The sequence below is a fragment of the Fulmarus glacialis genome, unplaced genomic scaffold (assembly GCF_000690835.1).
Source record: "Fulmarus glacialis isolate BGI_N327 unplaced genomic scaffold, ASM69083v1 scaffold1171, whole genome shotgun sequence".
In the NCBI taxonomy this organism is placed as follows: Eukaryota; Metazoa; Chordata; class Aves; order Procellariiformes; family Procellariidae; genus Fulmarus; species Fulmarus glacialis.
Window position 1 is genome coordinate 1 of NW_009190675.1, and position 15,445 is coordinate 15,445.

Here is a 15,445-nt window from a genome sequence, read left to right on the forward strand (position 1 = left end):
GGACAGCGGTGCCTGGCCTCCCCGGGTGCTTCTCCCCGGCCCGCTGCCGCGGTGCAGGTCAGACTGTTCCTCTTGGAGAAACACGTTCTGACCGGTGTCGCTGCTCTTAATTAATACTGTTGGTGGATTACTTTTTTGTTGCGCTAGCATTGCTGCGCAGGGACCCGCAGTTCCGGCGTGTAACTGTTTTCTGGTCTCCTGTTGAAATCTGACTGAGGCTTCTGATTCACGTTTCCCGCAGGATTCGGCGCTCCCATCCCTCCGCTCCACCTGGCTGGGCTGGAGCCCTTTCCCACTGTACTTCACGGCCCGGCACCTTAATGGAAACAGAAGTTGATGGTGGCCCGAGGTGATGTATGGCTGAGGAGCGGGCATCCCTTTTTTGTTTTGCCACAGCTGTGAGGATGGTAACCTTCAGCAGGCCTTTTAGCTGGGATTTAAATTTTCTTTCTTCAAATAATCAGTTTTCTTGAGTTAGAGCCTAAACGGAGGTCTTTTGGGGCTTTAAATTTAAGGACTGTAATGCTTTAACATGACTCTTAAGTGTGGTCTGACACGCTGTGTCAGGAAGAAGTTCTGTTAGGAAAACGTGCGTATGACTTTAAAGGTTATTCTTAAGTTACTAGAATCTGAAAAAGAATTTATCACAACTGTTGATATTTCAAGCTAAAAATTTCAGTCAGAACAATATAAATAGCATCACATATTTTAAGCAATACACATGCTGCATTTGGCCTATGCTTTGTAACAGCTGCCACATTTATGAAATCTGTAAGAGAATGAAATCCAGGCTTTTCTTTAGAAAGAATATGTTTATCTTAATTTGTGCCTGTTTTGCAGATATTTGCGGGGTTAAAAGATTTGAACTGCAGCTGAATAAAACTAGGCCTGAAAATTGAAGGATGGCAGCAAATCCTTCGGGACAAGGTAGGTTTTAATCCAAGTATTCAAGGGGAAAGACTATGAAAATGTTAGTGAAATCACCAAAACTGTAAGTTTATTGTATAGAAAGACCAAAAAGGGGAAGAGAGGCAGGAAGGTGGGGCTGAAAGTAGCAGCATGTGAGCAAGCCTTCTGGGAGAAAGCACACACATTTAAATGTTTGAAAAAGACCACTGATGGCTAGGGAGCTCAATTACTGTGCATTCCTTTGTGCTCAGGTTATGAAGTACCTGTCATGCCTGTAGTGCTGTGGTTATTTCCTGAAGCATATTTCAGACACTTGAAACACTTAGCATTGAACATGACTTGCAGCTGTTGTGCTCAGCATCAGGGAACAGCCAGAAGTCTAATACATTCCATGTCATGAGGGGAGCAGCAAGACCCAGGCAGTAACAGCTGTCAAAGATAGATAGCAAGTGGCCAGGCCTAGGAGGAAAAGCCAAATAAAAATCATAATGCTAACTTCCGATTAAATGTTTCTTTGCATGATGACGCATCTGAATTGCATCCATAAAATCGTCCAAGACGAGGCAACGGTCCATCTATCTAGCCCAGGCACATGCATTAGCGGGAGCTGAGGGTCGGGGGCTGGGGGTTGCAAGGTAAATTGAAGAAGGGTCTTAAATCGCCCTCTAGAGGTGCTTTCTGGAAATCTTAGTGGATCTCTCAGGCTTGTCCCTTCTGCGGAAGAGCTGCGGAAAAAGAAGCTTCTCAGGTATGGCTCTTCACTTAGCGGTTGCGAGAAATGAATTCAGAATTCAGTTTCCCCGCAATCTGAGACTTCTTCTGCACATTTGTGTGTGAGTGTCCTTGTCCGGGAAAGCAGCCCTACAAAGCTGGGTGTAATTAATTCTGAAGTGCTGATACTTCGAAGCGGTACCAAATCACTTGTGTCGTTCCCTTCCCCTCCCTCCGCCCTCCCCAAGGCCCTCTGCTTTCAAAACAAATACAGAAGAAATGTGTTGATCCAAAAGACAGATTTTACTTGCTACCTGACAAGGAAGGAAGGAAGGTAGTTTTTGGAACGCTCATTGAGCTTTTGTGAAGTGTTGAGAGAGGAGTACTGCAGATTGCAGATAGTAGTCTATTTGCAAATTTTAACTCTCAGAAGTTTTTGGTACACAATGGTAGATCTTGCTTTATTTTGTGAATACCAAGCCAGCATCATTGCAAGGAGTAGAATGTTGTCATAGAGAGTTAAAAGCTACTTTTTCTTAAATACGTGAATTTATTGAGAAGTAGGATGAGATTTTAGTGCCAGAATGCCTTTGCTTCCTTCCAAATTCCGGAGGTTTGTAATTTAATAGAGCCTTGGAATCTGCTTTTATACTTTGAGATACCCTTTAGAGGCTCACTGAAGGAACTGTTTAATTATCATATGAAAATTATTTGCACTAAGCAGGCAGGAAACACTTACCAAGTTTAATCACCCAAATGAGCCTATGAATAATACACCTAGGAAAATAAGAAAGGATCAGGTAAATACAAGCAGCAGTTCAAGGCCTCTATATCTTTCTCTTGGCCAGATGCAGTCTAGTAGTGAAAATGATTGAGACAAATACTGGATTTTTCAGTTTGCTGCATGGCACACATATTGGTACCATTCAAGCAATTCATTCTCTCATTTCCCTCTTCTTGAACAAAAGGAATAGGGAAAATCAGCTTCTAAATTACAGAAATTACTTTCAGGTGCTTGGTAATACACTGCTTCTGCAGCAATATTTCACAGTACTGACACAACATGCATTAATAAGGCTGCTCTTGTAATGCTTGTGCTTGTGCACAGCAAGGGGAGACCATACCTTGCGTGTTACTAAATTAAAGACTCCATGTGTGAGTTCTCCTAGAGGAAGCCCTCTGAGATGAGAAATGTGATTGCTCAGGAGCTGTCCTTTAGGTCCCCACGGGTGGAAGAAATATAGGTCCTGCTTCAGACAGGGCTGAACTTTTCAGAAAAGAAGAGCTCTGGTATGTTGGAAAAACCAAGCTCTTGAAATACAGAATTCCAAGCTTCAGGCTGTAGCAATTCTACAGGGTCTTTTTCTGTCCTGGCGGTTGTTTATCCTTTTGGCCTAAAGGTATGTGAGCACATTCGCGTAACACAGCCTGAGCAGCTAGATCTAGCATTCTGTTCACTGAGTCTGTGTTACAAAGAAAGATTGTGCTGTTCTGCATTGAATTATGTCATCATCTACAAACTTTGCTGCTCGGCATCTGAGTCTGATCTGCATGCAAGCGTAGTACTTGAGAGCTGTAGCCTATCTCTTCCCTGGAGAACTTTGCGGCCATAAAGGAGTCAGTGACTTATGTTCAGTTATGCATGTAGCTGTTTTCTGGAGGGACACATAAAATATTAGTATATCTTTTAGTAATTCAAGTTAATTTACTGAATTACTAATATGCCTTTTGTTTCATTGTCACACAACATATATGAAAGCATATCTGAATGTTACTGAAAAGTATTGATGTGCAGCAGACTATTACATGATGTTTTGTGATGCCGGTAGCCATAGATAGAAGAGGAGATCAAAATACAGTTACTCCATCCTTTTCCCCCAGCGTGGTGTGTTTAGTAAGGTCTTTAGATTATGCTTCTTAAGAAGTTGTTGCATCACTTCCTGAAGGTTACCATTTACAAAAGCATGCACTTCAGTAAAGGAATTGGTGTGAAATGTTTTCTGAATTGAGCAGGCAGAACACTGTGCAGTGACAGTGCTTTTTAATGTACAGACCTTAGAGTAGACATCCAGTTTTGAAACCATTTTTCCAGGTAGAACTGTTATCTTGAACACAAAGTGTTGGAGGACTCTTTCATGCCGTTACACATCTATGGACAAATGATAAATAATGCACATTAGAAAAAACTTACACATAATGTGAATTTGAAGCAACTAACAGATCAGGGAAAAGATACGAGATGAAAAGCAAGAACTTTAAAGTAGATAAAGGTAATACTGTTTCTTGCCATGTAGAGTTAGCTAGTCAAACTAACTGACATAGATACCAGTGAGGTAGGGTGGTTAGGATTAGGTGTTAGGATTAGGTTAAAGAGCGAAGCTTCCTGTGAGCTCTTAAAGCTATCAGTATCACTCGGCAAGGCTTCGACTTTCTCTGATTTTCTGCCTTTCACATGCAAAACGTCCATGCAAGTAAACTTTTAGTTCCTGCACAGAGCACATAATACAATGCTTGATGTCAGAAACAGAGGTGTCAGAAAGAACAGGTTTAAATTTTAAATGTCCTGAATCTGCTACCTTAGAAAGTAATCTGAGGATCCAGGTGCTCAGTTCGACATCTGGCACTGCCAATTAATCTATTTGGCTGCCTTGAAAGGGTCATTTTGTGTCAGGACTCTTGTGTCTGCAAAACAGAGAATATTAATGAACTGCAATATTCATGAACTGTTCAAACTCAAAATAGTAGTGCAACTCAGCCCAGTTAAGGGAAGTCTAAACTTAAAGCTTTATTAAGAAGTTGCTGTGTTTGAAAATCTACACTTCCTTTCACAGATGAGAATCTGGTCTATACTAAGGATGGCTTTTTTTTATTTGCATGTCTGCATTTTTAGTACTAGAAAGCAGAACAGACATATCAAATCTACAGATGAAAAATTACTTTCTTTATAATCGAAGTAGGAAACTTTGTAGCTGTCTTTATGGAAGCACTTTGGGGTCCTGGGCAGGGAAGTATCTAAATGGAAGTCTTGCTTACGTATTGCCAGATATGATGAATTATTTTGTGAGGATGCCAGATTTTCCCTCTAAAATGGATTTCTCATGTCCTGCCCCCTCCACTGTTAACTTGTAAATGAACAGGTTTTACTTTGCCTTTTAAAAAAGTTTAAAATACCTGTAGAAGCTTCACATTGCTCAGCTGAGGTGCACTAATACGTACATGTTGGGTGTCCTTCTCCATTTTCTCAAGTACGCTTTTTTCTACTTACCATTAACAAATTCTCTTAAACAAATTACTTTTTCAGTACAGCAGGTTGCTGATGGGGGCTGTCTGAATTCTAGAGCAAAATACTACTTTTTTTTAAAAAAAAACTCTCTTTGTTGAGGGATAAGAAAAGGAAGAAAAAATACTTGGGTTTCTTCTAATCCCTCTAGAGTTCCTGCCAAAAAATACTATAGCAAGACTCCTGCTAAAATAGAAGACAGTGATAATCTTGCACAGTTTCTGATCACAGTTTAAAACCAGAATTTAAAATTTTATTCTTATACATGTCTCAAGCCTTTCTGAATCATACCATCTGCTTCATGATAAATGTAAGCATATTTAGTCTTTATTTTTTAGCTGACAGCAACTTCTATTAAAAAGTGGTCTCCTTTTTCTTGCCTCAATCAGCGTATCATCTGAATTCCAGTTATGCATTTAGATTTATGCCGTTCGGGATAAACAAGCACTAGCAGAAGGCTGCTGAGTAATATGTCAAGTATTAAGCTTTTTGGGCTGAAAACAATGTAGAATGAGCATACAGACATGAAAACAATGTAGGATGAGCATACAGACATGATCACTTTAGCTGAGACCCTCTTAGAGCTACTTCAGTCATCCTATTACAGCATTGTCTCCAAAATTTACAAGAAAGTAAAGTCTGGGCTAGCTGCAACTCAGCAATGTTGAATGTTAGCTTGTTAGCAAGATCCCTCAGCCTTTGTATGTCTTAGGGCACATATTCAACTGTGTTTTAATGTTTCAAACTCATTGCAAGTGCAAGGGTGTTCAAAAAAAAGATAGTGTACAATACCAAAAGAGCAGAGAAACATCGAAGGCCTGAATCAATACACTTACAAAACAGAGTTTAAGTGGAACTAATGCCATGTAGGAAGGAGAGATTAACAGACGGGAAAATAGCAATTAATTAAATTTAATTAAAAAATCTGTTAACAAATGTAAAGATGATTATGGGTGATCTTGCATAAAACCACAGTAAAATGTAATCAGAGGACTGCTCCTTTCGAGAACTCTGAGACTTTGATGCTCAGGGGTGCGTATGTTAAGCATAGTAAAAGAAAAAGATGAAGGTTTGATAGCAAGGCAATACAGATGCAAATTATTATTTAGAGTTGAAGGTTTCTACCTGATAATTGTCTCCTTCATTGAGCCATGCTGATGAAAGGAATATTGGATTATGTAATTGAGCAGCAACAGAAGGTCTCTCAAAGGGAGTGAACTTTGAGTGCAGCTACTGAAAATAAGTTTGAAATCATTTTGCTTTGACATGCTAATACACCCCTTAAGACTTATTATGTCTGGCCTTCCTAACAGCCTTCTTTTTAGTGGTGTTACTGAAACAGCACTCAGGACGGGCGGGGGCAGAACACGCAGCAGTTTCCAGTGGGAATGACTTTGACTTTCAGTATGGAGGAAATAAAGGCGATAACTTGACTTTTACATTTTTTTTTTCATGACAGTATAGTGGCTTGATATTTGTACAATAGCAGCAAATTAGAGATTAAAAAAAGTGTATATTCTTGACATGAGGAGTGTCCTTAGTGGCATAGAGGCCTATAACAGTCAGCTCTATAGCTGTTGTCCTCGATTGTGCTGTACGGCCATAGTGGGCAACAGCAGGGACTTGCGTATCGGGTTTATTTGGTGGCCGCAGTAAGATCCTTTACCATATAAGAGTCCTGTGTAAGTGCAGCAGTTTTGCCACATTTTCATTTAGAAGGCAACTTTGAAAATACACAAATAGCAGCTACTTTAGGCATTTTCTAAATTCCCTCAGTCACTCTACTTCCTGACCCCTTCTTTAGTACACAAGCTGTCTTTGGAAGAATGATGTACAGAGCAGGTAAAGGCTGCATTCTTCTATTGTGTCAAGACAGTTTAATTAGCTTCTCTATTCCAGCAATGTGGTCATACTCCACTGTAGTCATACTTAGAATAAGGGTAGAGTGTATATATAAGGACATCGGTATATTAAAACTAAAACCTTTCTGCATAGACTGCATAAAAGGTTGTAATTTTTTGTATAAGCACATGTGCAAGCTTAGTGGTTGTCTCATTCTTACCTGTTACATATGTAAAACTTGTATTATAGTTTGAGTTCACTGGTATGAGAAATTAGGACCTGTGAGTATGTTACTCCATTATTATCATTGAGTTGTGTGTTCAGTGACTGCATTTTAAATCTAGAACCTGTTAAGTTTACTTTTTTTGAAAGGCAAGTATTTGATCATGTACCTTGTTTATAGCTCCAGAGCTGGCTTGAGAAGGGGTAGGATCTAACTGGAGGTAGAAACCTGTATTTTAAAATGTATTAATACGTATGATAGCTTAAGGAAGCTATTTCATGTTGTAAAATGAGAAAAGGAAAAATGAAACCTATTTATTAATAGCCTTTCAGATGGGTGCAAAGCTTTGAAGATTAGTGTATTCATCATAATGTCATATTGTACAGAGACTTTTAATTCCACAAGGTTAGAGTTGGGCCATAGAAATCAAGTAAATCTCTAATATTTTTCTGTCATTCCCACCAGGTTTCCAGAATAAAAATAGGGTTGCAATCCTGGCAGAACTAGACAAGGAGAAGAGAAAGTTACTTATGCAAAACCAGTCTTCCACAAATCACCCTGGAGCCAGGTATTTTATGTTCTTAGACCTGTTTGGACATCACTGATTATATCAAAGTTTTAAAAAAAAAAAAAAAAAAGGGGGGGGGGGCAAGTGAGCTGTAAACTTACATAAACACTTACCAGAAGTGTTTTCTGACCATCCTCAATAACCAGTAAGAGAGACGTTGCATGTTAGGAACATGCTAATATTTAAAATTGTTTGCACACCCTGAATTTTGGCTTACATAATTTCCTTTTGAGAAGGGGAGAAGCAGATATGCTTACTCAACTGTATTAAAAACTATTTCTTTTTAAAGAAGAATCAGGTAGCAGGCACTGTGAAAGCATTTAATTATTAAGCTAAAATGCCCTGAGGAATGGAAGTAGCAGACCATTAAGTTCCAGGTACTGTGTGTTTAGAGAAGAACAGTTACGACAGGGAGTGAGTTATCCTTGAAACTCCCTGTGTGCAAGACAAAGCCAGTTTATGTTACTGCAGATCTTCTTGTAAAAGATGCTGTGTTGTAAGGATGATTCTACATCACAAGATGTAATCTAACCTGAGTTTGGGAGTGACTGGGATTTCTCCCATCTAAAGCAAAAAGATTAGATTTTTGTCATAGATTAGTAACTAGAAAATCACATGCTGGTTTACGTGGAGAAATTTGAGATAGTTGAACTTTTGGGTTAGCATGAAGTGAGTGCAGTGCCATATTTTAGACACAGTGTGTTACATGCAGCATCTGTATGGAGTCAAATACTCTGAATACAGTCTGAGTGCTGCCTGTGTCTTTTTTTCAGGGAGGTTCTAGGTCACTTTTAATTCCTTTATACTGTCAAAAAGCATCCAGAATATTTGAAATCACCTGAGTTAAATCTCTGAGTGACTCAGTATACAGTTATTATTCAAGTAAAATTATTGATTAGAGAAGAAAGTAGAAATATCATACTGTTATGTACAACCCCTGACTCCTGGCTACAGTGTTTCCATACTTCATTGCAAGTCTGGCAGAGTTTCTGGAAGTGCTTGTTTGCTTTCTTTTTTCTTTAAGGAAAAATAGCACTATATGCTAGTGAGCAGAATTAGAATTTACTAATTTTGAAGGTGGGGGTGGGGGGAACCTACAAAACAGCAGTCAAACTCTCTGCTTTGGCATGGACGGCTGATGTGTGATTTTTGAGAAGCTGACAGTTCTGTGGCAGGGATGTTGTGCCAAAGGTTTTGGACCACAGAGTTGTCAGAAATCAGACCATTGAAATTCTGCAAACTTGACAGAAAAAAGCTCAATGTACCTAAAGCACATGGCCAGCGTGAGGGTGAATGAGTTAATTGATTTCTGGCCTTGGCATATGGGACTCCTCTATCCAAGAACAGAAGACCTTTCTTGAAAAGTGCCAGCTTTTGATGAAGCCTTAAGATTATCTATAGAAATCGTATTGAAAAGTTAGAGGGTACAGAATTAAATGCAAAATAAATACCTTTAAAATAACTGAAAATACTACGTTTTAAATGAACTGAGTAGTACTTTTCTCCAGCAGTGAAGGTTATCTTAATATTTCTCGTAAAATCTGTTCAGAGGGTTGTTACTTAGCTTTCGTTATGCATTTAGGCATAGATTTGGCTAAAGGTCTTTTCATGAGCATGGCTGCTTTTGAAAAACTGGTTTACTAAATCAACAGTTGATGAGTTTGGTTGGATCCCTTGTTGTCCTTCATACTTTTGTCTCTGACTGAGAAGAGCTGGGCTTTCAGCACTAGTCTCCAGAGCCAATTTCAGAGGTAGTTGTGAAGTGCCTTGTGATATAGCTTTAATGGCAGTCCTCACTGATTCCTATCCAGAGGATGGCTGATCATGTTACTTCTATAGAGTTGGGGGGGAGGGAAGTCTGCTTTTTATTTCTTCTGTTTTTGTTAACAAGGTGGACAAGTCTTAAGATACAAAAGCCAAGAAAACCTATTTAGAAATTTTAATTTGAAACCTAATGTATGCTGCACTGAGATAGATAAGCAAAATCGATTTTAAGTACTCTAAGCTATCACCAGAGGATCATTATTTCAGTTACATCAACAGGAAGCTCCTTTACCATAAGCAGTGATCTGCCGCCCCCCTGCCAACTAACTGGTCTTGTACTGAAGTCTGCAGAGCTCTTGTTAGTGCTATTGTTTATGACAGGTGTTTAGGACAGTGACTGAGTAACGGTGAAAACACAAAGCTGGTGTTTTAAAAATTGCTGACATTGTCTAACATTGCACTCCAATGGTTCCATAACTTCAGTGGGACTCCACCCACGAGCGAAATCCGCAACAGGCTTCAGGACTGTGAGTCTTCTGGGTTTAGTTTGGCATCAGTTGTTTATGCTAGGTCAAATGATACAGCTGTGGTCACTCCATTTTCCTTTTCTTACTGTGTTAGCAAATAGTAATTCCAAACAATAGTTAACAATTGTGAAGTCATGAGTCAAATAAATCATGAGCTGTAGAAGTTGTGGAATCTATGGCTAGAATGGCAAGGACGCATTTTTCTGTGGTATGTATCATACCATCTTGTTCTTTTTTGCAGCATTGCGCTTGCAAGATCACCGCTGAACAAGGATTTCCGTGATCATGCTGAGCAACAGCACATCGCAGCACAGCAGAAGGCTGCACTGCAGGTAAGCTGATACAGTCAGGTAGAGTTTAGCTTTGCTTTGGTTTAGATGTGCATCATTTCAGAGAGCAGTCCTGCACCTAGAGAGAATGAAAAGCCCTTTTTAGAGGTTAGGTTTCATACATTTCTGTATTTGTCACAAATGAAGTTTCTTCTTCTGTTATGATGAAAGCTGAAATCTATGAGCTCGTTCTCCCTCAATATGGTTGTAAGAATGTAGCCTACAGTATCATCATAGCTGTTTTGTACATCTCAGTCAAGAGTCAGTTTCATCGTACTTCTGAATGTCTCATGAAGTGTAGGGAGAACTAGCCACACGGCTTTCCTTGGTTGAATTTGAGTAGATGCCAAGTAAATACCCTGCTGTTACAAGTGACGGGTGAAAGATTTGGAAAACTTATTTGTACATTTACAGGCTTCTATTTGCTGCTATTTCGCTCATGTCAGGTGAGGCTGATTTTGGTGTTGAAATAGGAGATATAGCAGGAAAGCCAGTACATGGCCACCTGCCTTCCTGGCACTCTAGAGAGCATGATTTGGCAGAGGGCACAGGAATGGGAAAAATGTTGAGATGCAAACTAGCAACGTGTTCATGTATTCTATGCCTTGTTGTGTTTCTGTTACCCAGTGAAGGCCACAGATTGCTTCTCCTAAAATGAATGGGAGCAAAAGTGAGCTCTGGCTGGTGTCCTGTGTTGATCACAGAACATTGTAGGCTGGAAGGATCCTCTGGAGGTTTCTAGTCCAGTGCCCTGCTCGGAGAATGACTAATAGCAGTGCTATATCACATTGTTCAGGGCATGATCCAATCAAGTTTTGAAGCTCTCAACCTTTCTTGGCTCTGAGTCTGGCTCTGACTTCTCTATATCCTGTCACTGGGTATCTGAAAACAGCATAAGATCTCCCCTCAGCTTTTTCTTGTTACAAGCTCAGTCCTTTCACCATCCTCTTAGACATTGAGAGCTCCAGCCCAGCCCAGCCCCCAGCTGTCTCTCTGGGTCTCTGTTGGATTCCCTCCAGTTTGTATGTCAAACTGAACACAGTATCGCAAATGCAGCCTCATGAGTAGCTTCTCTTGGCCTGCTGGCTGTGCTGTTGCTGATGCAGCCTGCTGTGCTGGTAGCCTTTATCACTGCAAGGGCACACTGCTGGCTCAAGCTAAATTTGATTATCTACTAGGGCTTTTCCCTGGTGGTGGAAAGAAGGAATATGCAGGCTGTCTAGCTTAGAGTCCAGTCTTTGAATCGGGAAGGGCTACGTATGACTTTACAAAGGTCGTTCAGAGCCATAAGCAGCAGCTGCCCTCCTCAGGTGAACAAGCATATATATATATATCACATGAGCAGAAGGCTGGTATCCCATGTTGTACGGGAATGTCTGGTCACATGTGATTTGTACATGCAGCCTCAGGTTGTGTGACACTACTGATGCACACTTCTGGCAGTCATATGTGGCAGCTGTCATGTACCAAGACCTTTAAGTTGGTTATAGATGGGAGTGGAAGCGTGGGGTCTAGGCAAAGGAGAGCTGTCAGGAATTTATTACTGCTCTCCCTACCTCCATGGCATTTGCTGAAAAAGGAGCAGCAGGGAATGGCCAAGTTAATTCCCTTGATGGGCCTTGTTCAGATGTGGCTGATCTAAAATGCTGGTTTGGATTTGGCTATCAGCATTGAGGAGCAGACTAGGAGAAATAAATAATTAATGCTGCAGAAGCTGTAAAGTCTTGAATTATATCAGTGCTGCAGGGAGTTATGCTTCAACAAATGTTTTTCTCTTTCCAGCACGCACATGCACATTCCTCAGGATACTTCATAACTCAAGACTCTGCATTTGGAAATCTTATTCTTCCCGTCTTACCTCGACTTGAGGCAGAATGAGGAATGTTGTTTCTCAGAACTGCAGGGTCTGATTTTTGTCCATAGCAGGAACTGTCTGATCTTTTAATTTCTTCACTTATCTTAAAACCTATTTTTTTCTGTTTTTTTGTGGTTGCCGTTCAGGAGTGTGAGCTCTAACGATGAAAAAGCAATGTTGTTGAACAGCAATTTTCACCCTGTATTTCTGTTCCTCTGTCAGGTCAAAGTTGGACATAAGACTTCCCTGGTGTGTGAAGTGCATAGCGCTTGCTCTTCCCTGTTTCTGTGCTTCCTTTAAATAAATGTCCAAACCAGAGTCATCAAGAGATGATGCTCTGTCAGCATTTGTGTTTCTTATTATTGCGTACAGGTACTATATTTAACTTTAATGAAAAACAAAAGTTACTTTTGTCTATCAAAACAGACAGGAATTTATTGAATGCATCAGTCTTTTTTTTTTTTTTGTCTTTTTTTTTTCCCCCCTGTATGCGTGAACACTGCTGGTGTGCTGTTTGCTGTTTTAGTACCATCTGGTCTCAAGACCTTAGATATAGTGTGCCTGCCTCTTATTTTGTTTTGTGAAATATGAAAATGAATTAAAGAGGGGGAAAAGCAATTGTTTCAATCAGACAAAATAAAAGAAGTCTTTTAACTTCTCTGGACATTTCAGATGGAAAGTGTTGTCTGCAAGGACAATTCAGTTTAAAAGGTCGTATTTTTCTAGTTATACCTTTTTCAATATTTAGTGTTTCATTTTGTTTGCTTTTTTCCTTCCTGTTTTTATCTGTGGTAACCAATTCCAGCTCCATGCTGAAAGGAAATCTGTTGATCTTAAGGTAAGTTATTTTGGAATTGTGATCATGCTACCAGGATAAAGTAAATTAGAGTGAAAAATAGTCCTTACATAGATGTTCTTATATCTCCATAGCTTTACTAATACAATTATACTAGTACATTGATTGCTTTACCAATGGAGGCAAGTTTTAGAAAACAAAAAGAACAAGAGAACTTAAGTGAGAAACAGAAATCAGAAAGCATCTGTTAAATTGGTGCCCATTGGAAGCAGCTCTGTCCTTTGCAGAAACTTAGCTGTCCCATGAGGTTTTTCCAGTGTTGTAGTCTACAGATTTCCTTAGTGACATTTAGGGTATCCTGTTTCCATCTGCAGGAGATTGCCTGAACCCAGTAAGCATTACTGAACTGTAAGCACTGTTAACAATTCCATTCCTCATGAGTAAGAAAACAGAGTGAGGGCCAAGAGATCGTTGCAGGTATGAGGAAAGTGCCACCGCTTTCATATACCTCAGATGAGTTCAGACCCTTGCAGAAGCTGTAGCATACCAAAACATTTTCAAGAAGGGGAATCTTGTGGAGGAGGCCCAATAGAGCTTAAAGATGTGCAATTGTAACATGAACTATTCATATAATGTGTTTTTTGAGGGGTCTGATTTGGTGAGTCATGGGAAAGATGATGGGTTTTGTGGGCAATGGAGAAAGGAGTATTGTCATTTCTGTTTTCAGTGGTTGGCTCTGTGTAGCTTTTTCTTTTTAATTACCAAGAGTAACTTCACCATGAAGCTGTCCTGACTACTCATTATTGTGCAGTGTGAGCTGAGTATCTTGGATGCTTTGAAGAAAAAGATCTGCAAATCTGTGTGTAGGAGAGGCAGCTATGAATCAGTCCAAGCTTGGAAGCATACAAAGGCAAAGAAGGTAAAGCAGATGTAGCAGGAAGTTTGGATTTTAGATTTTAGTTGAATTTAAAAAGTAGGCTAGGCATTTTAACATTAAAGGACCTTTTTTGTTTTGCTTGAGAAAAGTAGCAAAAGAATGTCTGCTTTCTCTAGAAACAGACTCTCTGCAGTAACAAATTGAATGACAGAATCTCTCAGTGTTGCTGCACAGACTGCATATGATCTAGGCAATGAAATAGTAAAGATCCTTCTCCTTTGGAAAGCTGTATTTGCTCCACTGAAGGAGTTAAACTTGCTGGCTGTGTTGTTTTCATCTCAGGTGTCGAAAGATCTGCTTTTGGAAATCCAGTACCTGGGCTCAAAGATGGAGGTATTTGAAAGAGGGGAAAAATTGACACAGCTGTTGTAATATTTTTAAGTTATAATGCCTCAAATTATTCTGTGTAATCGTGAGGGACTTGGTGACGTATGTAGATATAATTAACTGTCAAAGATACAAATGTTGTATATGGGAGCTTTTATCTTAGAAACCACAGACTGTAGCAATTAGTGTCAGATGCATCAATTTGTCTTGCCACTCTTACTTTTTCTTTTCTGCTATTAATCAGTATTAAAACCGTAATCTATCCCTCTACAGTAATTTCAGCGAAATCTTTTCTCCTGTTGGAATTGCATGTTCAAATTCAAATCATTATTAGTTAGAATATACCCGAACCAGGAAGTGTCTGGGCTGTCTTGCTTCTGGCAGTAACCATTAACTTGATCACATAAAAGCGGAAGTCTTGTAATCTAGTCTGACCTGTGTACCTAAAAATATCTTAACACATACACTCACTCAAGAGGCATTTTATTTCATTTGCTACAGTAGTAATCCGCCTTTCCACTCAACACAGGTGGTTGTTGTAGAGTCCCTATCAGAGCTAGATGGTGGGGTGGGAGCAGGTCACAGTACTGGATAGGTCTTACACTAAACAGGTCAGATAGATGTGAGGTGGGTTAACACACAGTGAGGTCAGACTTTCTAAGTCATGGCAGAGTCATAATCTATCAAGAACTGATGAGGTAAAGAAGTCAAAGATCCTGCACTGAAGCACTGGAAGAACTGAACCACAACTTCTTTCTTCTTAGCTCTGTACTCTTTTTCTTCCACTAGACAAGATTTCTCTCCACACCTTTATTTTCCAAAGTCACTCACCATCTCCCCACTATTATAGGCTCTGGAAAATGCTCAGTTTTAACATAAGAAGCCTGACCTGTAGAACCACACGTAATTTCCTACCACTACAGGGTTTTAGTCTCCATGTTTTTTTTTTAGTATTTTCACTCTACTGATCTCTTAGAAGCACTGGTATGAAACTAAGCAATAGTGCCTGACGTTATATTTGCACTTCACGTCAGAACATAGAATACCCCATGAAACTCATCATTGGAAAGAAATTACACCCCCTGATGTCACTTGCCAGGAACTTCCGTTGCTTTGATTGAACAGTGTTCAATCAGTTAAAATAGCTAAATGCTACTTCTGCCTTCACGTGCAGTCAGCACAGGACAAGCCAGGTGTAATTTGCAAGTCCTGTGAACGCAGCTGCATACCACTCTGTTCATGCTGAGAAGTCCTGTCTGAGGTAGACACTTTGTATGGCTCTAGTCTTTTATTAGACTACCTGTGTCACTTAGAGGCTGGAGGTCATTTATGATCTTGCTGCACAGCAGAGAGGTCAGTGCTCTGACCCTAACCTTG

General features: G+C 39.8%; 1 protein-coding gene across 1 annotated transcript; it reads left to right on the plus strand.

Annotated features, from left to right (window-relative positions):
• The first annotated feature begins 237 nt into the window (after positions 1 to 237).
• On the plus strand, positions 238 to 12,339 carry INIP (INTS3 and NABP interacting protein). The gene is made up of 5 exons (XM_009586070.1): positions 238 to 349; positions 841 to 927; positions 7,431 to 7,533; positions 10,066 to 10,156; positions 11,936 to 12,339. The coding sequence occupies exons 2-5, from the start codon at positions 903 to 905 to the stop codon at positions 12,029 to 12,031; spliced, it is 315 nt and encodes a 104-aa protein (XP_009584365.1). The 5' UTR covers positions 238 to 349; positions 841 to 902; the 3' UTR covers positions 12,032 to 12,339.
• Positions 12,340 to 15,445: the final 3,106 nt, after the last annotated feature.

What these genes read in the sequence shown, in the direction of transcription:
- INIP (XM_009586070.1), top strand. Translation starts at nt 903, where the DNA reads ATGGCAGCAAATCCTTCGGGACAAG. An exon ending in AGCAAATCCTTCGGGACAAG is followed by an intron (nt 928 to 7,430) that starts GTAGGTTTTAAT and finishes CATTCCCACCAG; the next exon opens with GTTTCCAGAATAAAAATAGG. An exon ending in AGCAGAAGGCTGCACTGCAG is followed by an intron (nt 10,157 to 11,935) that starts GTAAGCTGATAC and finishes TTCTCTTTCCAG; the next exon opens with CACGCACATGCACATTCCTC.